Below are 22,898 nucleotides of genomic sequence, written 5' to 3'. Positions count from 1 at the left end.
TGGTTAAGGATAAGGAGGGGAGAATTGCAGAAGTCAAGTTCTTGGGAAGAAGAGAAGAGATGAAAGCCAGGGCCCAAGCGGAGGGCTGATCTTTGATAGAATCAGGGTCACGTCACACACTTTACAAGAGGGAAAGCAAAAAGTATAGGCTCATATACAGCTAGGTTGGTCTGTCTTGTGACAGGAAGACATATAATCGTCTTGGCAGTGATAGGGGCATAGAGTGAATGAGATTGCAGGAGAAAGAGGAGTTGTAAGTGTGAACTAGTATTTGGGACGGGAGGGAAGTAAACACACCAGAAAGATATGATCAGATTGCTGAGGAATATTGAGAACCTGTTTAAAATTTATGGTTATGGAATTAAAGTGAAACTAGATAATGTTCAGCTGCTTCGGTGCAGGCATGAAGTAGTTGGAATGTTTGAGCTTCATTAGGGATGACATTTTGGTGGGCAAGTAGGACACAAGGAGAGAAAATCCAGGGAGTCAAGGTAAGGAGGTGATAAACATGACATGGAATCCAAGGTGTTTAAGGAAGAAAGTGAAGCCATAAGAAGAAGATTGATGGTGAAAGCCTGTCAGGGTCAATGGATTGAAGGTTTTAAAGAGGTTGAAGTGATGCTGAGATAGGAGTATTAGAGCAGGTGAGCTCTAGGTATGGGAGGTAATTGTCAGAGAGTGAGATGCTTGGAATTATCATTTCAGAGGTGATGCTGGTATTAGTGATGACAAGTTCAAGTGTATGGTGATGGGAAAAAGTGACTAAGGTGAGGTGGAAGAAAGTGTCATAGGAGATGCTCAGTAATTAAGCCACTGTCTCTTAGCTCCAAACTCACGTTCTATACTTCCCCTTGTGATGTTAGGGCTGGGACTTGGCAAATCGTTTTTGCTTTGCTTAATGGTTCCCTGTTACACTCTGCCAATAGAGGAGTCTAGAGAGAGAGAGCAAGGCTGGAGGAGGAAGAAGGGGCTTCCTGACTGTTTCCTGTTTCTGTCACTATTACCCCAGCAATGTTTCTTCACCCAGGCAGCAGTTCCTTCCCATAGCAGCAGCAGAGTTCAGTTTGAGTTTTTCCTATACTCGCAGAATCAGCTTTATTGAGCCCATCTCAGAGACGCCAGCATCAGGCAAGCAACGCTGCTCTTCAGAGGTGTGTGCTTCAAGTCTTCAGGCCCTCCTCTTAGGGTCTAAGTTTTTATAACCCTAGCCTCCTCCCTTCCCTCCACCCCAGCCCTAGGGATGGTAGCTACCTACTGCAGTTGCTGCCTCTGTGATACCTTAGCGTTGTCTTTTTACCTTTTCAGTTATCTTGTTAAGAATTTTATACCTAGCTAACAATTCTTCATATTGAATTCTCTCTGTTCAAATAACTGGCACTGTTCCCATTTCCTGACTAGACTCTGATACAGGATGTGAGGATGTCAAGACACAGAACACTTGGGTGCTGATGTCAACTAGAATGGTGGTAGGAATAAGGGTGAACACCAAGGCGGTGATTCAGAGGTGAAAGTAATCATGAACGTGAGGAACTGAACACTACAAGAAGTGGGGCATTAGGTAATAAAGTCTGATGGATTTTGTAAACTTAAATGTTTAACTTGTGATCTTGCTCGCCACGACTTAGGCTCAAAAATGACTGCACAGGGACTTCCCTGGTGGCACAGTGGTTAAGAATCCGCCTGCCAATGCAGGGGACTCGGGTTCGAGCCCTGGTCCGGGAAGATCTCACATGCCGTGGAGCAACTAAGCCTGTGCGCCGCAACTACTGAGCCTGCACTCTAGAGCCCATGAGCCACAACTACTGAGCCCATGTGCCACAACTACTGAAGCCCGTGTGCCTAGGACCCGTGCTCCACAACAAGAGAAGCCACCGCCATGAGAAGCCCACACACTGCAACGAAGAGTAGCCCCCGCTCACCACAACTAGAGAAAGCCTGAGTGCAGCAACAAAGACCCAACTCAGCCAAAGATTAAAATAAATAAATAAATAAACAAGTAAGAAAATAAAAAAAAAGTGACTGCACTTAAAATCCACCAAATTCTTAAAAAAAAAATCCACCAAATTCTTTTCACAGGTGCACTTTATTTTTTTAAATTAAAAAAAATATTGAAATATAGTTGATTTACAATGTTGTGCTAGTTTCAGGTGTTGTGTTAGTAAATTAATTCAGTTACATATATTTATATATTATATACACATATATAATATTTTTAGATTCTTTTCCATCATAGGTTATTACAAGATATTAAGTATAGTTCCTGTACTATACAGTAGGTCCTTGTTGTTCATCTGTTTTATATATAGTAGTGTGTATATGTTAATCCCAAACTCCTAATTTATCCCTCCCCCCTTTTCCCCCCTTTGGTAACCATAAGTGTGTTTTCTATATCTGTGAGTCTATTTCTGTTTTGTAAATAAGTTCTTTTGTATCATTTTTTAGATTCCACATATAAGTGATATCATATGATATCTGTCTTTCTCTGTCTGGCTTACTTCACTTAGTATGATAATCTCCAAGTCCATCCACGTTGCTGCAGATGGTGTTATTCCAATCTTTTTTATGGCCATAGGTGCACTTTAATGACATCTTCTCCTTCCACCTGGTAAAAATTATAAGTCAACATCTACTGTCTAGGTCAGTGTTTCTCAAAGTGCAGTCTGAGGATTATTTGCACCAAATCTACTCGCATACTTGTTAAATGTGCATTCCTGGACTACACAACAGGTAGGGGGACCCACAACTGAGAGGTGTCCCAAATAGCATGTTTTTAACGTTAAAACCAGGACAGTCCTGAGCAAATTGGGATGGTTGGTCACCCTAACACCAGACCTACAGAATCCAAATCTTAAAGGGTAGGGCCGATGTCTGCATTCTGAACAAGCACCTTGGGTGGTTCTTAGGCACTCTAACATGAGAACTACTACTCTAGGTATCTCTGGGCTTGATGGTCTAGGTGGACCTCTTTCCTTCTGGGCTTCATGCTACCTCCTTATTGGGAGGCATTCCCTAACGAAGGTAGAGTGTCTCCCTTTCTTGTCGTGGAATGTTGTGGAAATCCTAGCAATCTCTCTGGCTGCTGATAGTAAGATCTTGAGCATAAAAAAAAAAAGTGAATTACTTCCTTTGATTTCTTCCTTTGGTCCTTAGAACAAGATGCACCACCAGTGATTTTTCATGGTAGTGTGGGCTGGCCATGTGTAGTAGAAGCCTTATCCCCCCAGAGTTTCTCTGGCACATATCCAATGTTAGATAGCAAAATCCAGGTTGCCATAGCAAAATACTATAGACTGGGTAGTTAATACAACAGAAATAAAAGAGCAACATACAAAAATCAGTTGCATTTCTATTAGTAGCAGTGAACATATGGAAGCTGAAATTAAAAACCACTTATAAATACTATTTACAATTGCTTCAAAGAAAATGAATACTTAGGTACATACTTAAAAGCATGTACAGGATCTATATGCTGGAAACTACAAAATGCTGATGGAAGAAATCAAAAAAGGCAAATAAATGGAGAGATATAACTTGATTATGGATTGGAAGAATCAACATAAGAAAGATATAGTAACTGGACCGGGCCGGTACCCAACCCAAGTTTGGCTGCTCGCTGCTCAAAAGACCAATACTAGAGAGACAAGTGTTGGTGGAGAAGGAAAAGTTGCTTTATTCAGGAGACCAGCAATCTGGGAAGATGGTGGACAAATGTCCTAAGACCATCTCCAAGTTGCTGATTGGAGACAAAGGTTGTAAAGGCTTTGTGAGGGAGGGAGCTGCAGGGTACATGATCAGCTCGTGCAGAATCCTCAGATTGCTGGCATCAAGGTGAAGTTTCGAGCATCATCAGTCTTCTGGTTTCAACTAGTCTGGGGTCTCTGTGCTTGTGGTCAGCAGTTGTCATCTGGTGGGCTCTGCTTCCCGTAAAAACAACTTAGGAATGTGTGTCAGGCCTTTATCGATGGCTTTCAGGGAACTGGGAATTTGGTGACTCTGCTGTGTGGCAGATTTATAGTCTACATTGTTGCCATTTGCCCTGTCCAGCAGCTATTCTTTATTTCTAAATGTTCACATTTCCTAGTCACTAATTCTTAAGCCAGCCTGCCTGGTTACAATATCAGCTCTCCCCCAAGGAATCTATAGGCTTAATGCATTTCCTATCAAAATTCCAGCAAGATTTTATGTAGATATGGGTAAGCTTATTTTAAAACTTATATGAAAAGGCACAGACCCTAGAATAGTTAAAACAATCTTGACAAAGATAAATGGGAGATTGGGATTGACATATATACACTACTGATACTATGTATAAAATAGTTAACTAATGAGAACCTACTGTATAGCACAGGGAACTCTACTCAATGCCCTGTGGTGACCTAAATGAGAAGGAAATCCAAAAAAGAGGGGATACACGTATATGTATAGCTGGTTCACTTTGCTGTACAGTATAAATTAACACAATATTGTAAAGCAACTATACTCCAATAAAAATTTTTTAAAAAGATAAATGGGAGGAATCACTATCTGATGCTAAGGCTTTTAGTATACGGCTCCAGTTTATGTTGTGATATTTGCAAAGAGATATCAATGGAACAGAATAAAGAACCAGAAAGAGACCCACATACACATGCTCAAATGACTTTTGACAAAGATGCAAAAGCTATTGAGTGGAAGAGGGATATCCTTTTCATCAAATGGTGCTTAAGCTATATAGGAGGATGAAATGAACCTTGACCTAAATCCCACGCTTTGTAGAAAAAATGAATGCAAAATGGATCACAGACTTAAATGTAAAATGTAGAACTATGAATGTTTTAGGGAAAAAAAAGTGATAAATCTCATCAAAACTAAAAATGTTTGCTCTGTGAAATCACGTGTGAAGAGGATGAAAAGACAAACTAAAGACTGGCAGAAAATATTTGCAAACCACGTATCTGACAAAAGATGAGTATCTAGAACATAAAATGAATCTCACAGCTCAACAGTTAAAAAAACAATCCAATTAGAAAATGGGCAAAAGACATGAGCAGACATTTTATCAAAGAGGATATAAAGATGACAGATAAGCACATAAAAACATGTTCAATATCATTAGCCATCGGGGAAATGCAAATTAAAACCACACTGAGACATCACTATACACCTCTCAGAATGGTTAAAATAAAAAAATATTGACAACACCAAATGCAGGAGAAGATGCATTTGGAACAGGATATTGGATCCTGGAGAAGAGACTGGATCATTCACTCATCGCTGGCAGGAATGTGAAATGCTACAGCTGGTCTGCAAAAGTCTGTCAGTTTCATATGAAACTAAAGTTGTAACTACCACAAGACCCAGCAAGTGTACTGTTGGGCATTATTCCAGAGAAATGAAAATTACATTTATACAAATGTTCATAGCAACCTTATCTGTAATATCTCCAAACTAGAACCAGCCCAGATGTCCTTCCACAGGTGAATGGTTAAAACCTGTGGTACAAACATACCATGGACTACTTTACTACTCAGCAATAAAAAGGAACAGACTATTTGATAAACTACTTGGATGAATCCCCAGAGGATTATGCTGAGTTTAAAAGGCCAATTGCAAAACCTGACATACTGTTCTCCAAAAGGTTATGTAACATTCTTGAAATTATAAAATTTTAGAAATGGAGAACAGATTAGTGGTTACCAGGAGTTAAGGCAGTGGGGATATGGGGGGTGTATAGGTGGGAGTGAGGGGGGTATGGTTATAAAAGGGCCACAGGAGGGATCCTTGTGATGTTGGAAGTGTTCAGCACCTTGACTGTGGTGGTGCATGCACAGATCTACCCATGTGATAAAACTGTATATGGTGGGTCTAAATACACACACACACACACACACACACACACACACACAAGTCAAGCTGGGGAAATCCAAATTGGATTGGTGAACTGAATCGATGCCAGTATCCTGGATGGGACAGTGTACTGTAGTGTAGCGAAATGTTACTATTGAGGGAAACTGGGCAAAAGGTACACAGACTCTCTCTGAATTATTTCTTACAACTGCATTTTGTAGAGGAGGGAAACATTTCCCTTCTATTCCTCTTGGTTCTTTTGGCTGGTCTAATAATTAAATTGACACAAGACAGATTAACAGGACGAAAAAAACCCAAATTTAATTTTTTATGCACATAGGTCCCATAGGTATGGTACCTCAGAAGCGACTGAACCAGGCTGTTCATAGACCTTTTTCAAGGAAGAATCCATTGTGTGTGAAAATTTGACAAAACAAAAGGATTTGGGCTTATAGTAACAAAGTAATGAAGAAGTAACAAAGTTTGTTTTTACAGCTTCCTCTGGGTGGAAGGATGCCCTCCATCCTCTGAGTAGGGAGGATTCCTTCCATGGGAGTTTTGTGTCCTGCTCTCAGGGGAACAAAGGAGGGTCAGCATGTTCTTCTTGGACTGGCTCTTTCTCAAGTAACTTTAATTCAGAAAAATAATATGCCAAAGTGGCATATTTGGGATGGCCGGTTGTGGACCCCATCAGTGTGAGTCAGCAATGATCTCAGTACGTATTGCAACTAAAAATGACACTTTGAGAGGTGTATTTCAACCCTGTTTCTGTCTGTCCCCAGAGGGGACGAAAGAAGCAAAATCTACTCAGAGGTGGGATATTTGCCGCAGGGCCACATAACAGGCTGTATATTTGAAGCTGTAAGTGGGGAGGGGCTGTTAGAGATTTCCAGGGACCGCCAAGTGGCAGCTGAAACGTGGAAGAACAACGCTGCACAACGGCTGTGGTAGGGAGTCTTGTGATCAAGATGCCGGAGCAGAAGCTGTTAGCACACAAATGCGTTGGCTCAGTTCTAGGGTTTCAGTTTAAAGACTCTCATGAGGATTAAAGACACTTAAACACTTTCAAGCACTTACAGTTTTACCCAGAAGTTAACAACTTCAGAAACTGCTGATTTCAGCCTGTGACTTTTGATTAATGTTTTTTGATGGTTTAGTTCGCCTTTCTTTTTTATTTTTTTAAACGGGACTGCAGTAGAAGGCAAAAGATGAATTTATGATGCCAAGTAAATGGTTTGCTTGCATTGCCTTTTCCTTCAGTTTCAACCTTGTGGCTGAATTCCCTTTTTGGCTGTAATGTAGATACTGTTTTACCTTTTATCTGAACATGGTTTTTAGGCTGTGAGTACATTCCAGGCACTAATAGTCTATACAACATGAGCCATTTCTGAAAAAGTAGAACTCCATAGATTATTATTATTGTTGTCTTGGTTTCTGTGTGATTGTTTTGCTTTTCTTCCTACCATGGGGGAAGCATGTTAAATATATAATAGATTGTGACCATCACATCTCCCAGCTTTCCTAAGGAATTGCAAAGATGATGTCTCTTTACATAAGAAATCCTGTCAGCCTTTCCTGAGTCACCTGGAGAACTGCAAGCTCTGGTAAATAAAATGCTTGACAGTTTGGAGTGTTTAGGAAGAAAGTGGAGAGGAAAGATGGAGTGGAAACAATTGTAGGAAAGAGACAAGGGACCTGGTCTGTTGCTTTTCTTAAAAAACAAACAAAAACCCCTCAAAATGTAACATTCCAGCTTCTTTAGTCCGAGTCTGATTGAAACAGTCCACCTCCTTCTGTTTATAATAGAAGTGTGGCAAGGCTGTGCTTGCAGAATGACGTTCTGTAACAAGCCATACTTAACATGCTTTCACAGTAGATGGCCTCTTAACCATATTTCACAGATAGATATGATTTGCTTTGGAAGTAATTGTCAGAAAAGCCCAAGTCCTGTTGTACTCTGTTTCCTGAGCCCAACTGGGAATTTATGGTTATTGCTTTCATTACTTAGTCTTAAGATTAGACCTTGAATTTTATGCTGTCAGAAATTTTCTGATGCTGGGCTCCAGTTAGCAAGGTCGGGAGCTCATTTGGACTCAAAAGTTGTAAAAGAATCGAGACATGATAAGTAGGTCAGTGCCGAAAGCTGTGAAAGACATGGTGATCAGATAATCAACCGAGAGCAACCATTTGGGACAATTTAGTCACATTAACGTCCTGATGATGTATAGATTTTGGAAAAGAGAGACAAGGTGTCCGTGGTGGGGTAAGGGGAAGACTCTTGAAAAGACTGCAGAAATACTTGAGATGAAAGAAATGTTCACATATTGAGGTATGGGGAAGTCATTCTGGCTTATACAAGAGTTAACTTGAATATTATGCTAACTGCAGTAGCCTGTTTTTGGCTACAGTATATCAAACATACATTGTAACTCTGCTTTAATTATTTAAGAAAAGGGCACCTTGACCAGAAGTAAAGAATATCCATGTGAAAAACAAAGATTAAATGCCCTTCTTCCTGGAATGCCAATGTTGGTTCTCCTTTAATGATAAGACTCCCTTCCCAGGTGCCAAGGCCATACTGTATGTGCTGGTCTGTTTTTTTTTTTTTTTTTTTTTTTGGAAACTTGAAGAAATGTATCCCTGTCTTGTTTAATGTTCTTTGCTCTGACAAGATATAAAACTGTGCTGAAAAACCCTGCTTCTCTGGAGCAATTTCTCAGAGTAATCTATGAAGCGGGCTTCTGGGCTATAGTCCTCAGTTTGGCTCAGATAAAATTCTTTTCTATTCTTATTATTGATTGTTCATTGATTATTTTCGTTGACACTTGCTAAAAGTGGCGTCTACATGTTAAAATAATTACTTTCAGAAACAAATGGGGAGAAGAAACCAGAATCCTAGGCACAGTGAATAAGTAGGTTGGGATGATAGTACATAAGGAACCTGGTTCCCATTTTCTTAAGGTTTGAATTTCTTCCATGACCATCACTCCCCCTCCCCCATACACCAAGCTACCCTAATAGAGGCAAAAAGGGGAGAGTAGAGCTTAGCAGTAAGACTCATCTGGGTTCTAGTTTGGCTCTGCTAGGTCACCATGAGCAAGTTTTTTAAGCCCTCAAAGCCTCAGTTTCCTCCTCTGAAAAATGATAGGATTATGTACATCACATGTTTGTGGCAATGAATGAGTGAAATAAAGCATAAGCAGTTCCCGGAACGTGGTCAGCGTTCAGTAAATGGAAGGATTATCACTACTGATACTACTCACAACTGTCCACCACTCTAGCCTTTTCAAAATACAATCATGTCTGATACCACATGTGTTCATCTTTGTAGGAATACTGTTGCATGGATTGGGCAGATAGGCAGTAGCCCCATTTTACAGAGGGGAAAAAGGAAGCTCAATGATTAGTCCCCAGGTCACCCAGCTGGTGAGCAGTTGACCTTGGATTACAAGCACGGTGGTTCTTTAAGCCAGGATCAGAATTACCTGGATGATGATCACAAGTCAGACTGTTGGGCGCCACCCACAGAGTTTCCAATTTGGTAGGTCTGGGATGAGGCCCATGAAATTGGATTTCTTCGCCAGAGTTCAGGTGATGCTGATGCTGTTGGTCTTAAAACCCCACTTTGCAAACAACCAAGCTGGACTAGAGCAATGGTTCTCAAATATACCTGCTCATTGCAGTCACCTGGAAGCTTAACAGAATCAACAAACCCATAACTGCCTCACGTCCATGGATGTTCTGGTACCACAAGTGTGATTCAGTCTTGGCACTAACATATAAATACTTGATTGTTCCAAGTAAAAAAGGATAGATCTATAACAACTTTGGGAATTCTACACTCTGGAAAGCTGTGTCCTTTTTTTTTCAAAAAAATGTAGTATTTTTTTCTTTCCTTTTTTTAAAATTGAAGTATAGTTGATTGACAATGTGTTAGTTTCGGATGTACGGCACAGTGGTTCAGTTTGTATCTATATCCATATCTATCTATATATCTATCTTTTCTTTTTCAGATTCTTTTCCATGATAGGTTATTACAAGATATTGAATATAGTTCCCTGTGCTACACAGTAGGTCCTTGTTGGTTATCTATTTTACATATAGTAGTGTGTATCTGTTAATCCCAAACTCCTAATTTATCCCCACCCCCTTCCCCTTTGGTAACCGTAAGTTTGTTTCCTATGTCTGTGAGTCTACTTCTGTTCTGTAAATAAGTTCGTTTGTATCATATTTTTTAGATTCCACATATAAATGATATCATACAGTATTTGTCTTTCTGTCTGACTTCACTTGGTTTGATATTCTCTAGGTTCATCCATGTTGCAGCAAATGGCAAAATTTCTTTCCTTTTTGTGGCTAATATTCCACTGTGTGTCTATACACCACATCTTCTTAAGCCAGTCGTTTGTTGATGGGCACTGGGGTTGTTTCCATGTCTTGGCTATTGTGAATAGTGCTGCTGTGAACACGGGGGGCATGTATTTTTTGAATTATAGTTTTTTCCAGATATATGCCCAGGAGTGGGATTGCTGACACATGTGGTAACCCTATTTTTAGTTTTTAAAGGAACCTTCATACTGTTCTCTGTAGTGGCTGCACCAATTTACATTTCTACCAACAGCGTAGGAGGGTCAAAAAATATAGTATTAATACGAAATACCTGTAGAGCCAACTATTGAGAGAAGTTTTATAGCAAATCTGCTACAATTTCAGGACAATTTATCTACCACCCTCCCCAACACTTATTTCAAGCATTCCAAAACCTCCACCCACTTAATTTTTCACTCTTCATACCTGAGAACTCTAAGTAGTCTTCCCTGTCCTGCATCAAATTAAGTCCCCCTGTTCTACACCACCATACTACCACTTACCTTTTCCCTCCTGGTATCTATCATAACTCCAAATTTACATTTATTTGCATCCTATTACTGAACTTATTATCACCATTATTAACTAAAGGTATTATTTGAATTCATTGTTGATTAAATTAATCGTTAATTAATTTTATTATTATTACAGTTATTTACGTCATTACTACATTTATATTATGTCGGTGGCTGGTTCCCAGACTGTAAGCTCCAACAGAGCAGGGGCCTGTTTTTCGTTCAAGCTTGCGTACACAGCGCCGGACACACAGTAGTAGGTGTTAGGCCAATATTTGTTTATCAGCCTTCCTGACCTCTAAAACTCTCTGTCTAGTGAGGCTGGAAGACCCACGTGTGCAATGGTATAGAACAGACCGTTTAAAGTTCCGGGGGGGGGGCCTTCGTTGCCAGTTTTGCAAAGCGTACCCCGAAGCGAATGTTTTGAGAGGCGTCAGAACCCCGCCCCTTTACAACTACAGAACAAGTTCTGAGGCAGCCCTAAAACGCTTTCCCGGATCAGAGACACCGATTGCCGCAGAAGCTCTGCGCTCCAGGGTACTACCTGGAACAAACCCTGCAAAGATTCGGCGGGCGCCGCAGCCGGGCGTGCCAGCAGGAGGCTGCGCCGGGACGGCCCCCTCTCATTTCTCCCGCGCAAAACCGGGCCGGACGGCTCCACTCCCTCCCTCCACTGCAGGGGGGAGCCCGGCGCCCCCAGATTGGCAGCCATCCCGGGCGGCTCCCAGCTGCAGCCCCTCTTGCGCCGCCTGCAAAGCGAAGTTCACCGGTCGCGAAGTTTGGGTCCTGTAAGAGGAGCCTCGAGGGCTGGCGCCGCGGCGCCGAGTGGGCGGCGCGGTGCGCTCCCCCTGTCCCGGGCGCCGAGTGCGCCCCTCCCCCGGCCCGCCGGAGCTCCGGGCGGAGCGAGCGCGCTGCGCGGCCGCGGGCGACCTCCGTGCGCGGCCCCGTGGCGAGCGAGGCTCCCGTGGCCGCGTGCTGGGAGGAGGCCGGAGCCCAGCGGGGAAGAATGGAGTTGGCGACTGGCTCGCAGGTGAGGATCTGGCCGCCCGCCGCAGCCCGGACGCACCCTCGGCCTGCCTTCCCTTTGCGCTTGGCCCTGCGCCCCGCCTTGGGCTGGAAACGTGGCCCTCGGCTGCCGCGTTGTGGATCGGGCGCGCCCAGTCCCGCCGACGCCGGAGCGGGCACGCCCCGCAGGTGTGTCCGGTGTTTACGGTTGTGCCACCTGGAGCGGAGAGGCCGGGTGCCGCCGCACGCGGGCGCTCGCCGCTGGCCCGGGTGGGGCCTCGGGGTAGTCCGCTGGGTCGCTGCGGCCGCGAGCCCCGGGAGCGGATGAACTCTAGGGCAGTGCAGGCGGGGAGGCCGTAGCGGCGCAGTGACTGCGTTTGCGGTGCTCGTGGGACTGGGGGAGGGGGAAGCTTTTTCGGTGCGCGCCCCCCACTTTCTCCGGCATTGGCATGGAGATGAGTTTAAGTGTGATTTTCTAAAAAAGCATAGTCGAGAATCGGGCCAATTCAACTTGGATAATGGGGTTTAAAAAGCGTTGCTTTTGTATTTGTTCTAGAACTTTTGGAAATGTTTTTAAGGAACTTGTAACCGTTTGGGGGAACTGGCAGCGTTATTAGACCAGGTTAAAAAACAAAAAGCCCCAAGCTCCCAAACCGTGTATACAGCACCACCGCAGGTACCCATTATGGTTTTAACTAGGTCTTAAAAATCTCATTAACAAGCTCCCCAAAATTACAATGGGTGGTGGGAAGTGGACTTAGCTTCAGTTTTCTTTTTTACTTTTTAAAAGCGCTTTTCTCTACTTTCTAGTAATGAATATACATAATTTATGCGGAGGTAAGCAATAAAAACTTTTTCAAACGAACTAAAAATAAACCTTTTAGAAAGGAAGCAGCTTGTAGGAGCCCGAGAGATGCTTTGTATGAGGGTTGGGTTTTTTCTTGCTTTTGTGAGCGCTTCTGACTCACTGCTTCCACCTTACCTTTGGCTGGTGTTTATCTCCTTTCTCCACCTGGGTGTTGGGCATCCGCAGGATTTGGGAGACGCGGAGCGACCGGGGCCCAGCTGCCGGGGTGGCCGGTGGTGCCTGAGCCCGTGACGCTGTCACCTGCCTGGGTCTGGCGGCACCTTAGAGACCAAGCCACTAATGGTCGCTTTGGCCATTTGGTGATTTCCGAAAGGCTTCCTGAAAGTGGACACTTGAGAAAAATCTATTGTGGATGTTTAAGAGAAAGAGTATTTTTTGAATTTCTCCAATTAAGTGAGGTATTAAAAGCAAGGAAAACAAACTCAAGAAGGGATGGGACAGGCTTAGTTGTTTTTGTTTTTGCCACTGACACTTACCATATAATTAGTATCCTAGGCTTTTAGGAGGTTTGGGTTTCTCCAGGATTTGAACCCTTCTGGAAGGAGCTTGTGAATTTCATCAGTAAATGTATCTTGATGATGTATCATTCCTGAAACATGTTGTTCTGGTGGTGCTGCGTCACCCACTACTTACATACACAGTTCCTGCTTAAGAAATTTAAAATGGGGCTTCCCTGGTGGCGCAGTGGTTGAGAGTCCGCCTGCCGATGCAGGGGACACGGGTTCGTGCCCGGTCCGGGAAGATCCCACATGCCGCGGAGCGGCTGGGCCCGTGAGCCGTGGCCGCTGAGCCTGCGCGTCCGGAGCCTGTGCTCCGCAACGGGAGAGACCACAACAGTGAGAGGCCCACGTACTGCAAAAAAAAAAAAAAAAAAAAAGAAATTTAAAATGTCCCAGAATGTTTAGTTGGAGATGAACATTTTATTGTCAAATAATGAGGCTAACTTTTGGTAGCTCTAAAATGTTAAGTAAACTATTTACCATGTGGCAGTAAGCCACAAATTATATCTGACCCATTATGCATCCATTAGGGCAAATTACTTTTGTAAGATGATCAGGTTTGTTTTTTCTCTCCCCCCCACGCCCCCCCCCCCCCCCCCCCCCGGTCAAAAGACCTCCTAATTGACAGGGCAAATTATGAGGATTTTTCTAGTGGAAATGTTCCTGTTCATCATAATTTAAGTGTGGTGGTATTATAGCCTCCTTAATTTAAATGAGTGGAGAGTGGTTTTACGGGGTGGGCAGGTGACTGCGGATAAGAGCACTTAATGAACACATCAGGCCCAGCAGGATGTTGAGTTCATGTGGTTCTTCTCTGTACCTCAGCCTTATGCATAAAGCAGTGTGATGAACGGCCTGAAGCGGCGTGAGTGCACACTGAAGGAAGGCTCAGCCCAGTGTGCAGTGGGTTTTAATCTAACGCCTACAGCAGATATAATTTCCATCCCTTGTAAGGTATAGAGCTGGAAGGGGCTTTAGTGAAGCCTCTTAGGCCCGATGTTATGAGTAAAGGGAACTAGGCAGGGAGGAAACAAGAAATTCGTTTCAACTCTGAACTCCTTGCTAGCCTCTGCTTTTCTGCAGCCTCAACAGTGTGTCGGATTTGATGTCCTCTGACAGTGATCACACCTCCCCTGGGCTCTAGTCCTTGTTGGGCTGACCACTGTGTCTTTGTGCTTTTGTATTGAATGATAGGAATAATGGCCAGTAAAGATGAGGGGATGGTCCCTTACTGAGAGCGCTCAGCAGCGAAGCTTGCAGGAGCTGGAGGATGGGACTGCCTCAGCTTCCTAGCAGAGAGGCTGGGAGGTCCTGAATGTCAGTGTAGTCCTTTTACTGTCTTCTGCTGCTAGGGTGCAGGTTGGACCCTTAGAGAAGGAAATGATGCTAAATGTTCTCGTGAATATGCATGGAACATGCTGTTTGGAGGAGAAAAGGCATTTTTCTGATAGTTACCTCACAGACACAAAGTGTACCCATCTGATCCTGTGGCTTAAAATGTGTGCCCAGGGCTTCCCTGGTGGCGCAGTGGTTGAGAGTCCGCCTGCCAATGCAGGGGACACGGGTTCGTGCCCCGGTCCGGGAAGATCCCACATGCCACGGAGCGGCTGGGCCCGTGAGCCATGGCCGCTGAGCCTGCGTGTGAGAGGCCCGCGTACCGCAAAAAAAAAAAAAAAAAAAATGTGTGCCCAGAGCCCCAGAAACTGGTCACAGAGCGGGGTCGTTTGTGACTTCTTAGAAGGCCAGCACATTCGTCGTTTTGATGTACTGCTGACCTCCCATCCATAAGAGAGCTGAATTCTCAGTGATCAGGAGAAACCTCAGATAGCACAGCAATTCCGATCTGGTCAGGTACACAGGACAGAAAACCGTAAGATACTTATGTGACTTAAAACAGTTTAGGAACGGTAAGTTAACAAAAAAGTTCAATAAAGCCATTCGAATAGAGTAGTCTAGGCGTCCTAGTTTTACATCGCCCTTGAGAGTTCTCTATTACTCTCTTCGAGCTGTAGTTTAGACTTTTTACGTCCAAGATACAGTTTTGTTTTGTAAAGGACATAGCTTTATGCATCGAAGTGGAATTGATGCAGGCTACTTGGGGAGGGATTGAGGTAAGAAAATATTTTGGGGACCATTTCCTTTTCCTTTTGAAAAGCAGTGGTTTGTGACTGTTTTTAAACAGGACCATTCAGAGGCACAGTAGGCATATGGCTGAAGTTAACGTGCACGATAGTTTCCTTCCATAGTGGTAAATGCCAGCACCCTGTGTATAGTGCAAAAATAGGTTGTGGAGTCTCACAGTGAAAGGGACCAGAATTTTAGTTCAAGTAGTTGATGGCTTCCTGCCTGTTTTTCTTCATGATCATCAGCTTATGCCAGAAGGCCCCCTGACTGGGTTAGTCCATTTGTCAGATGTCCTTTCAGCACCTACTGTGTGCTAGATATTATGTCAGTTATGGTGGAAGAAACAAAGACAGAAAACGCTGTTCGTTCCCCAGCCCCCTGCCATCAGAGGTCACCCTGGAACTCCTTGCCTCTTCTGCCTTTGCCAGAGCTCAGCTGGCTCCTGCCCTGAGCTGTAGGGACATAGGCGGCCTTGGGTTTTGGGGATGGGAGAAGACCTTAAGAGTCATCCTTCCCCAGCCCCCCAACCCGCCCCGCATCCTCCAAGGAAGGGAAACGATCAATTCCTTTTAAAAGTCGTGCTGTGCTAGGTACTTAATATTAACAGATTTAATCCTCACTGTAGTTCTCTGAAGTAGGTTGTATTATCTGCATTTTAAAGATAAGCCTAATAGAGTGATTTGCTCAGGGCAGCCTGGCAAGGAAGGAGCTGAGCCAGAATTCTGTCTCCAGAGCCGGGGCTTGACTCTTGCTGCTAGAATCACCAGGTCTTGGCAGGTCACACAACTTTCGCTGAAATGTTGTGAGGCTAGAAATCCTTCCTCAACTTACGTTGCCATTGAGATAAGCAAGGACACACCAAGTTTAACGTACTATTTAAATAGAAGGGGATGTCAGCGCTTTGGGGTTTTCTTACGATACCTTTACCCCTCCTTTTAAAGAGAAGGGCTGGGGCGTTAGCAGCAGCTGGTCTGGTTCTTTTTAAGGAACTGGACAAGTTATGCTTTGAGTAGGATTCTTTGGATGCTGTTTGTAAAAGTCAGCTTGGGAATATGAATAAGATCCACACAGTTTTTACATAGGAATGACTTTTAGATGAATTTTGTATTACCTGCACAATTTTGTATTGTGCAGGTAATACGCTGTTCATAGAAGCTGAAAAGGAAACAAAAATTGTTTCTACGTCTCTACTCCCTGGGCATCATTTTCTAGACATTTTCCATTCAGTGTTTGCCTGTGTCCAAGTCACCATTTTTGGTTAACTCTTATGGTATGATTGCTGTTTGAATTCTGCTTTCTTTAGCACTGTCAGCACTATTTTTCTGAGTAGCTTGGAGTCTTTATGGTTTTCATTTTCAATGACTGTGTAATGTTTCATTCAGGTGTGTACTTTATGTTGAAAAGTTTTAAATTATTAACAAATAAATTTAAGAAACTTTGCAATGAATGTCTTGGGGTGGTACATACCGTATGCCCTGTGTTGAAGTCAACGCTGTTTTTAATTGCTGTTTCCCTGTCATGTACTTACTATCTGGTAGAATGTGCGTGATTTTCAATAGATGGGAACCTCTCACGTATTTTTTTCCTAAGGCATTTCCCCATTTGTTTTGCTGTATTAGCTGAGAGAAGGCACTTTTTGCCCAGGTTAGAATCAGGACTCATGATAACTAACCTGAAATAATGACTGTTTTCGTCCTGAACTTAGAGCCTCTAAGTTAAGCTTTCTTTGGTCTTGCTTATTTTAACTATAAATCATCTTCTAGATGGCATTCCCGAAAATGTGTGTTCATTGAAGTTCGGATATTCAAAGGTCAGACAGTAGGTTCACTCATTATAAAGTGGTTACTGACAGCTAAAAAAAAGAAACTATTTCTTGATGTGAGTGCTGGTTATAATGGGTAGGTGCAGTTTGTAAAACTTCACCAAGCTCTGCACTTACGATCTAGGCATGTTCTGGTTGCATGTTGCACTTAAAACGTTAACAGAGTAGCGTATCGAATACTAACGTAGGAAGTACGAGGTCTGAGGACTGTGCTTCTGGAGAGCCCAGGCTACCAGGTGTGTGGTGACACCTTCCCAGGTGTCTCGTGTCCTGCCAGTGGAACCCATATCCTCAGGGCTGGACATGGTCCAGGGGTCCCTCCCCACAAACCCCCTCTCCCGTTCCCCCAGGCCCTCCATAGCAGCAGCACTGCTGTGTGGGCAGCCCCCCATATTTAAGCTCTACTGCTGGAGGATCCCGTGGACCTGGCGAGTGCCTCGCATTTGTGAGTGAGCTCTGGCCTTTGAGTCTTCTGGCACAAGGCCTGGCCCTCCCTCAGCTGCCTGCTGGTAGAACTCCTCCTCTGTTAGGAGGGCCCAGGATTTACCCCAGGGTAATGGTTGATCACCCGAAATCACGTGGCAGGCCAAAGTGATAATTATCCCTGTGTGTGAAGGGCCTGGCGTATCATAGCTGTTAAATGTTTGTTGAATTTTTTAAGAAAGATGGTTTAGGGTTGTCAATGTATAGTGAGTGCAGGCATGAGTTATGACAAGCTGGAGCAGGGCTTCTGGCAATTTTCACTTGGACTAACTAATGGTGGAGGCCAGTTCGTACCTGTTCCAGAGGCCTGGAGGTGTGCAGTCCCACCCTGCCTGTGCAGGAGATTTTCTCATTAATCTCCAGTTTTGTCTTTAAAATCATGCCTATTCCGTGATACATTTTTATTTGTTTTAATACAAAAGTGCTATTTTAAACTATTCTCGTGGAGAAAAAAGTCTCCTCCCCTGTCCCACCTGTGGTTCTGAGAGCCCTCAGGCTGTCACTGAGCTCCCCAGCTTAAGGAATGGAACTGCCAAGTATAGAATTTAGCAAACAAACCTTTAATAAACACTGAAACAGGAAAGATATCCCCTTGCCCTGTCCCCCACCCCACACTATCTTTTCCCTTAAAGCTCCGTGAGTCTGAGGGTGTTTAAGACGGGGGTGGGGTGGGGGGTGGGGTGGGGGTGGGGGTGGGAATTTCACGGATACTGAATTCCCTAAGAATATTTTTTAATGCAAAATGGCTCGTGCCCTTTATTTTGTTCTCCTTTAGCATTGGTTTAAAATGGAAAGTTAAGAAAAATAAAAGTACATTTAACTGTCATCTTTTTTTTAATTTTAATTTTTTATTGAAGTATAGTTGTTTTAAAGTGTTGTGTTAGTTTCTGAGGTACAGCAAAAGTGATTCAGTTATACGTATATATATTCTTTTTCATATCTTTTTCCACTATGGTTTATTATAGGATATTGAATATAGTTCCCTGTGATGAACAGTAGGACCTTGTTGTTTATCTGTTTTATATACATTTTATTATATATATTTTCATATAATATTTGCCAATCCCAAACTCTTAATTTATCCTTCCCCCACCACCCCTTTTCCCCTTTGGTAACCATAAGTTTGTTTTCTATGTCTGTGAGTCTGTTTCTGTTTTGTAAATAAGTTTATGTCATATTTTAAATTCCACATAAAAATGATATCATGGTATTTGTGTTTTTCTAACTTACTTCACTTAGTATGATAATCTCTAGGTCCATCCATGTTGCTGCAAATGGCATTATTTCATTCTTTTTTATGGTTGAGTAATATTCCATTGTATATATGTACCATACTTTATCTGTTCATCTGTTGATGGACGCTTAGGGTGTTTCTATGTTTTGGTTATTGTGAATAGTGCTGCTATGAACATAGAGATGCGTGTATCTTTTTGAATTATAGTTTTGTCCAGATATATGCCCAGGAGTGGGATTGCTGGATCATATGGTAATTCTATTCTTAGTTTTCTGAGGAACTTCCATACTGTTCTCCATAGTGGCTGCACCAGTTTACATTCCTGCCTACCGACAGTGTAGGAGGGTTCCCTTTTCTCCACACCCTCTCCAGCATTAGTTATTTGCAGACTTTTTAAAGATGGGCATTCTGACCAGTGTGAGGTGACAACCTCACTGTAGTTTTGATTTGCATTTCTCTAACAGTTACCGATGCTGAGCATGTTTTCATGTGCCTGTTGGCCATCTGCATGTCTTCGTTGGTGAAATGTCTATTTAGGTCTTCTGCCCATGTTTTGATTGGGTTGTTTGTTTTTTTGATATTGAGCTATATGATCTGTTATTATATTTTGGAAATTAGACCCTTGTCGGTCACATCATTTGCAAGTATTTTCTCCCATTGTGTAGTCTGTCTTATCGTTTTCTTCATGGTTTCTTTTGCTGTGCAAAAGCTTATAAGATTATTTAGGTCCCGTTTGTTTAATTTTTTTTCATTTGTTTTTTCATTTGTTTAATTTTTTTAATTAATTTTTTTAACGTCTTTATTGGAGTATAATTGTTTACAATGGTGTGTTAGTTTCTGCTTTAAAACTAGTGAATCAGCTGTACATATACATATATCCCCATATCTCCTCCCTCTTGCATCTTCCTACCACCTTCCCTATCCCACCCCTGTAGGTGGTCACGAAGCGCCAAGCTGATCTCCCTGTGCTATGCGGCTGCTTCCCGCTAGCTATCTGTTTTACGTTTGGTAGTGTACATATGTCCATGCCACTCTCTCACTTTGTCCCAGCTTACCCTTCCCCCTCCCCGTGTCCTCAAGTCCATTCTCCATGCCTGCGTCTTTATTCCTGTTCTGCCCCTAGTTTCTTCAGAACCACTTTTTTTTTTTAAGATTCCATATATATGTGTTAACATACTGTATTTGTTTTTCTCTTTCTGACTTACTTCACTCTGTATGACAGATTCTAGGTCCATCCACCTCACTACAGATAACTCAATTTTGTTTCTTTTTATGGCTGAGTAATATTCCATCGTATATATGTGCCACATCTTCTTTATCCATGCATCTGTCAGTGGATATTTAGGTTGCTTCCATGTCCTGGCTATTGTAAATAGAGCTGCAATGAACATTGTGGTACATGACTCTTTTTGAATTATGGTTTTCTCAGGGTATATGCCCAGTAGTGGGATTACTGGGTCGTATGGTAGTTCTATTTGTAGTTTTTTAAGGAAACTCCATACTGTTCTCCATAGTGGCTGTATCAGTTTACATTCCCACCAGCAGTGCAACAGGGTTCCCTTTTTTCCACACCCTCTCCAGCATTTATTGTTTGTAGATTTTTTGATGATGGCCATTCTGACCGGTGTCAGGTGATACCTCATTGTAGTCTTGATTTGCATTTCTCTAATGATCAGTGATGTTGAGCATCCTTTCATGTGTTTGTTGGCAATCTGTATATCTTCTTTGGAGAAATGTCTGTTGAGGTCTTCTGCCCATTTTTGAATTAGGTTGTTTTTTTCATATTGAGTTGCATAAGCTGCTTGTAAATTTTGGAGATTAGTCCTTTGTTTGCCACCCTCCCATTCTGAGGGTTGTCTTTTTGTCTTGTTTATGGTTTCCTTTGCTATGCAAAAGCTTTTAAGTTTCATTAGGTCCCATTTGTTTGTTTTTATTTTTATTTCCATTTCTCTAGGAGGTGGGTCCAAAAGGATCTTGCTGTTATTTATGTCATGGAGTGTTCTGCCTGTGTTTTCCTCTAAGAGTTTTATAGTGTCTGACCTTACATTTAGGTCTTTAATCCGTTTTGAATTTATTTTTGTGTATGGTGTTAGGGAGTGTTCTAATTTCATTCTTTTACATGTAGCTGTCCAGTTTTCCCAGCACCACTTATTGAAGAGGCTGTCTTTTCTCCATTGTATATTCTTGCCTCCTTTATCAAAGATAAGGTGACCATGTGAGCATGGGTTTATCTCTGGGCTTTCTCTACTGTTCCACTGATCTATATTTCTGTTTTTGTGCCAGCACCATACTATCTTGATTACTGTAGCATTGTAGTATAGTCTAAAGTCAGGGAGCGTGATTTCTCCGGCTCTGTTTTTCTTTCTCAAGATTGTTTTGGCTATTTGGGGTTTTTTGTGTTTCCATACAAATTGTGAAATTTTTTCTAGTTCTGTGAAAAATGCCATTGGTAGTTTGATAGGGATTGCATCGAATCTGTAGCTAGCTTTCTGTAGTATAGTCATTTTCACAACATGGACTCTTCTAATCAAAGAACATGGTATATCTCTCCATCTGTTTGTATCTTCAATTTCTTTCCTCAGTGTTTTATGGTTTTCTGCATACAGGTCTTCTGCCTCCTTAGGTAGGTTTATTCCTAGGTATTTTATTCTTTTTGTCGTAATGGTAAATGGAAGTGTTTCCTTAATTTCTTTTTCAGATTTTTCATCATTAGTGTATAGGAATGCAAGAGATTTCTGTGTGTTAATTTTGTATTCTGCTACTTTACCAAATTCATTGATTAGCTCTAGTAGTTTTCTGGTAGCATCTTTAGGATTGTCTATTTATAGTATCATGTCATCTGCAAACAGTGACAGTTTTACTTCTTCTTTTCCGATTTGGATTCCTTTTATTTCTTTTCCCTCTCTGATTGCTGTGGCTAAAACTTCTAAAACTGTGTTGAATAATAGTGGTGAGAGTGGGCAACCTTGTCTTGTTCCTGATCTTAGTGGAAATGATTTCAGTATTTCACCATTGAGAACGATGTTGGCTGTTGGTTTGTCATATACGGCCTTTATTATGTTGAGGTAAGTTCCCTCTATGCCTACTTTCTGGAGGGTTTTTATCATAAATTGGTGATGAATTATATCGAAAGCTTTTTCTGCATTTATTGAGATCATCATCTGGTTTTTCTCTTTCAGTTTGTTATTATGGTTTATCACATTGATTGATTTGCGTATATTGAGGAATTCTTGCATTCCTGGGATAAACCCCTGTTGATCATGGTGTTGATCCTTTTAATGTGCTGTTGGATTCTGTTTGCTAGTATTTTGTTGAGGATTTTTGCATCTGTGTTCATCAGTGTTATTGGCCTGTAGTTTTCTTTTTTTGTAACATCTTTGTCTGGTTTTGGTATCAGGGTGATGGTGGCCTCACAGAATGAGTTTGGGAGTGTTCCTCCCTCTGCTATATTTTGGAAGACATTGAGAAGGATAGGTGTTAGCTCTTCTCTAAATGTTTGGTAGAATTCGCCTGTGAAGCCATCTGGTCCTGGGCTTGTGTCTGTTGGAAGATTTTTAATCACAGTCTCAATTTCAGTGCTTGTGGTTGGTCTGTTCATATTTTGTATTTCTTCCTATTTCAGTCTTGGAAGGTTATGCTTTTATAAGAATCTGTCCATTTCTTCCAGGTTGTACATTTTATTGGCATAGAGTTGCTTACAGTAATCTCTCATGATTCTTTGTATATCTGCAGTGTCAGTTGTTACTTCTCCTTTTTCATTTCTAATTCTGTTGATTTCAGTCTTCTTCCTTTTTTTCTTGATCAGTCTGGCTAATGGTTTATCAATTTTGTTTATCTTCTCAAAGAACCAGCTTTTAGTTTTTTTGATCTTTGCTATCGTTTCTTTCATTCCTTTTTCATTTATTTCTGATCTGATATTTATGATTTCTTTCCTTCTGATAACTTCGGGGTTTTTTTGTTCTTCTTTCTCTGATTGCTTTAAGTGTAAGGTTAGGTTGTTTATTTGAGATGTTTCTTGAGGTAGGATTGTATTGCTATAAAGTTCCCTCTTAGAACTGCTTTTGCTGCATCCCATAGGTTTTGGGTTGTCGTGTTTTCATTGTCATTTGGTTTTAGGCATTTATTGATTTCCTCTTTGATTTCTTCAGTGTTT

The 22,898-nt window shown here is 42.1% G+C and overlaps 1 protein-coding gene across 1 annotated transcript in view; it reads left to right on the top strand.

The window, feature by feature from the left end:
• The first annotated feature begins 11,609 nt into the window (after nucleotides 1-11,609).
• Nucleotides 11,610-22,898, top strand: part of CDCA7L (cell division cycle associated 7 like) — a 50,182-nt gene continuing 38,893 nt past the window's right edge. The window contains exon 1 of the mRNA XM_082661928.1: nucleotides 11,610-11,739. Coding sequence (XP_082518054.1) covers nucleotides 11,716-11,739 — 24 coding nt within the window. The 5' untranslated portion in view covers nucleotides 11,610-11,715. The remainder of the gene's footprint in view (nucleotides 11,740-22,898) is intronic.

This window comes from Grampus griseus (assembly GCF_964374135.1).
Source record: "Grampus griseus genome assembly, chromosome: 9".
Lineage (NCBI taxonomy): Eukaryota > Metazoa > Chordata > Mammalia > Artiodactyla > Delphinidae > Grampus > Grampus griseus.
This window is presented reverse-complemented; position numbering and strand designations above follow the sequence as displayed.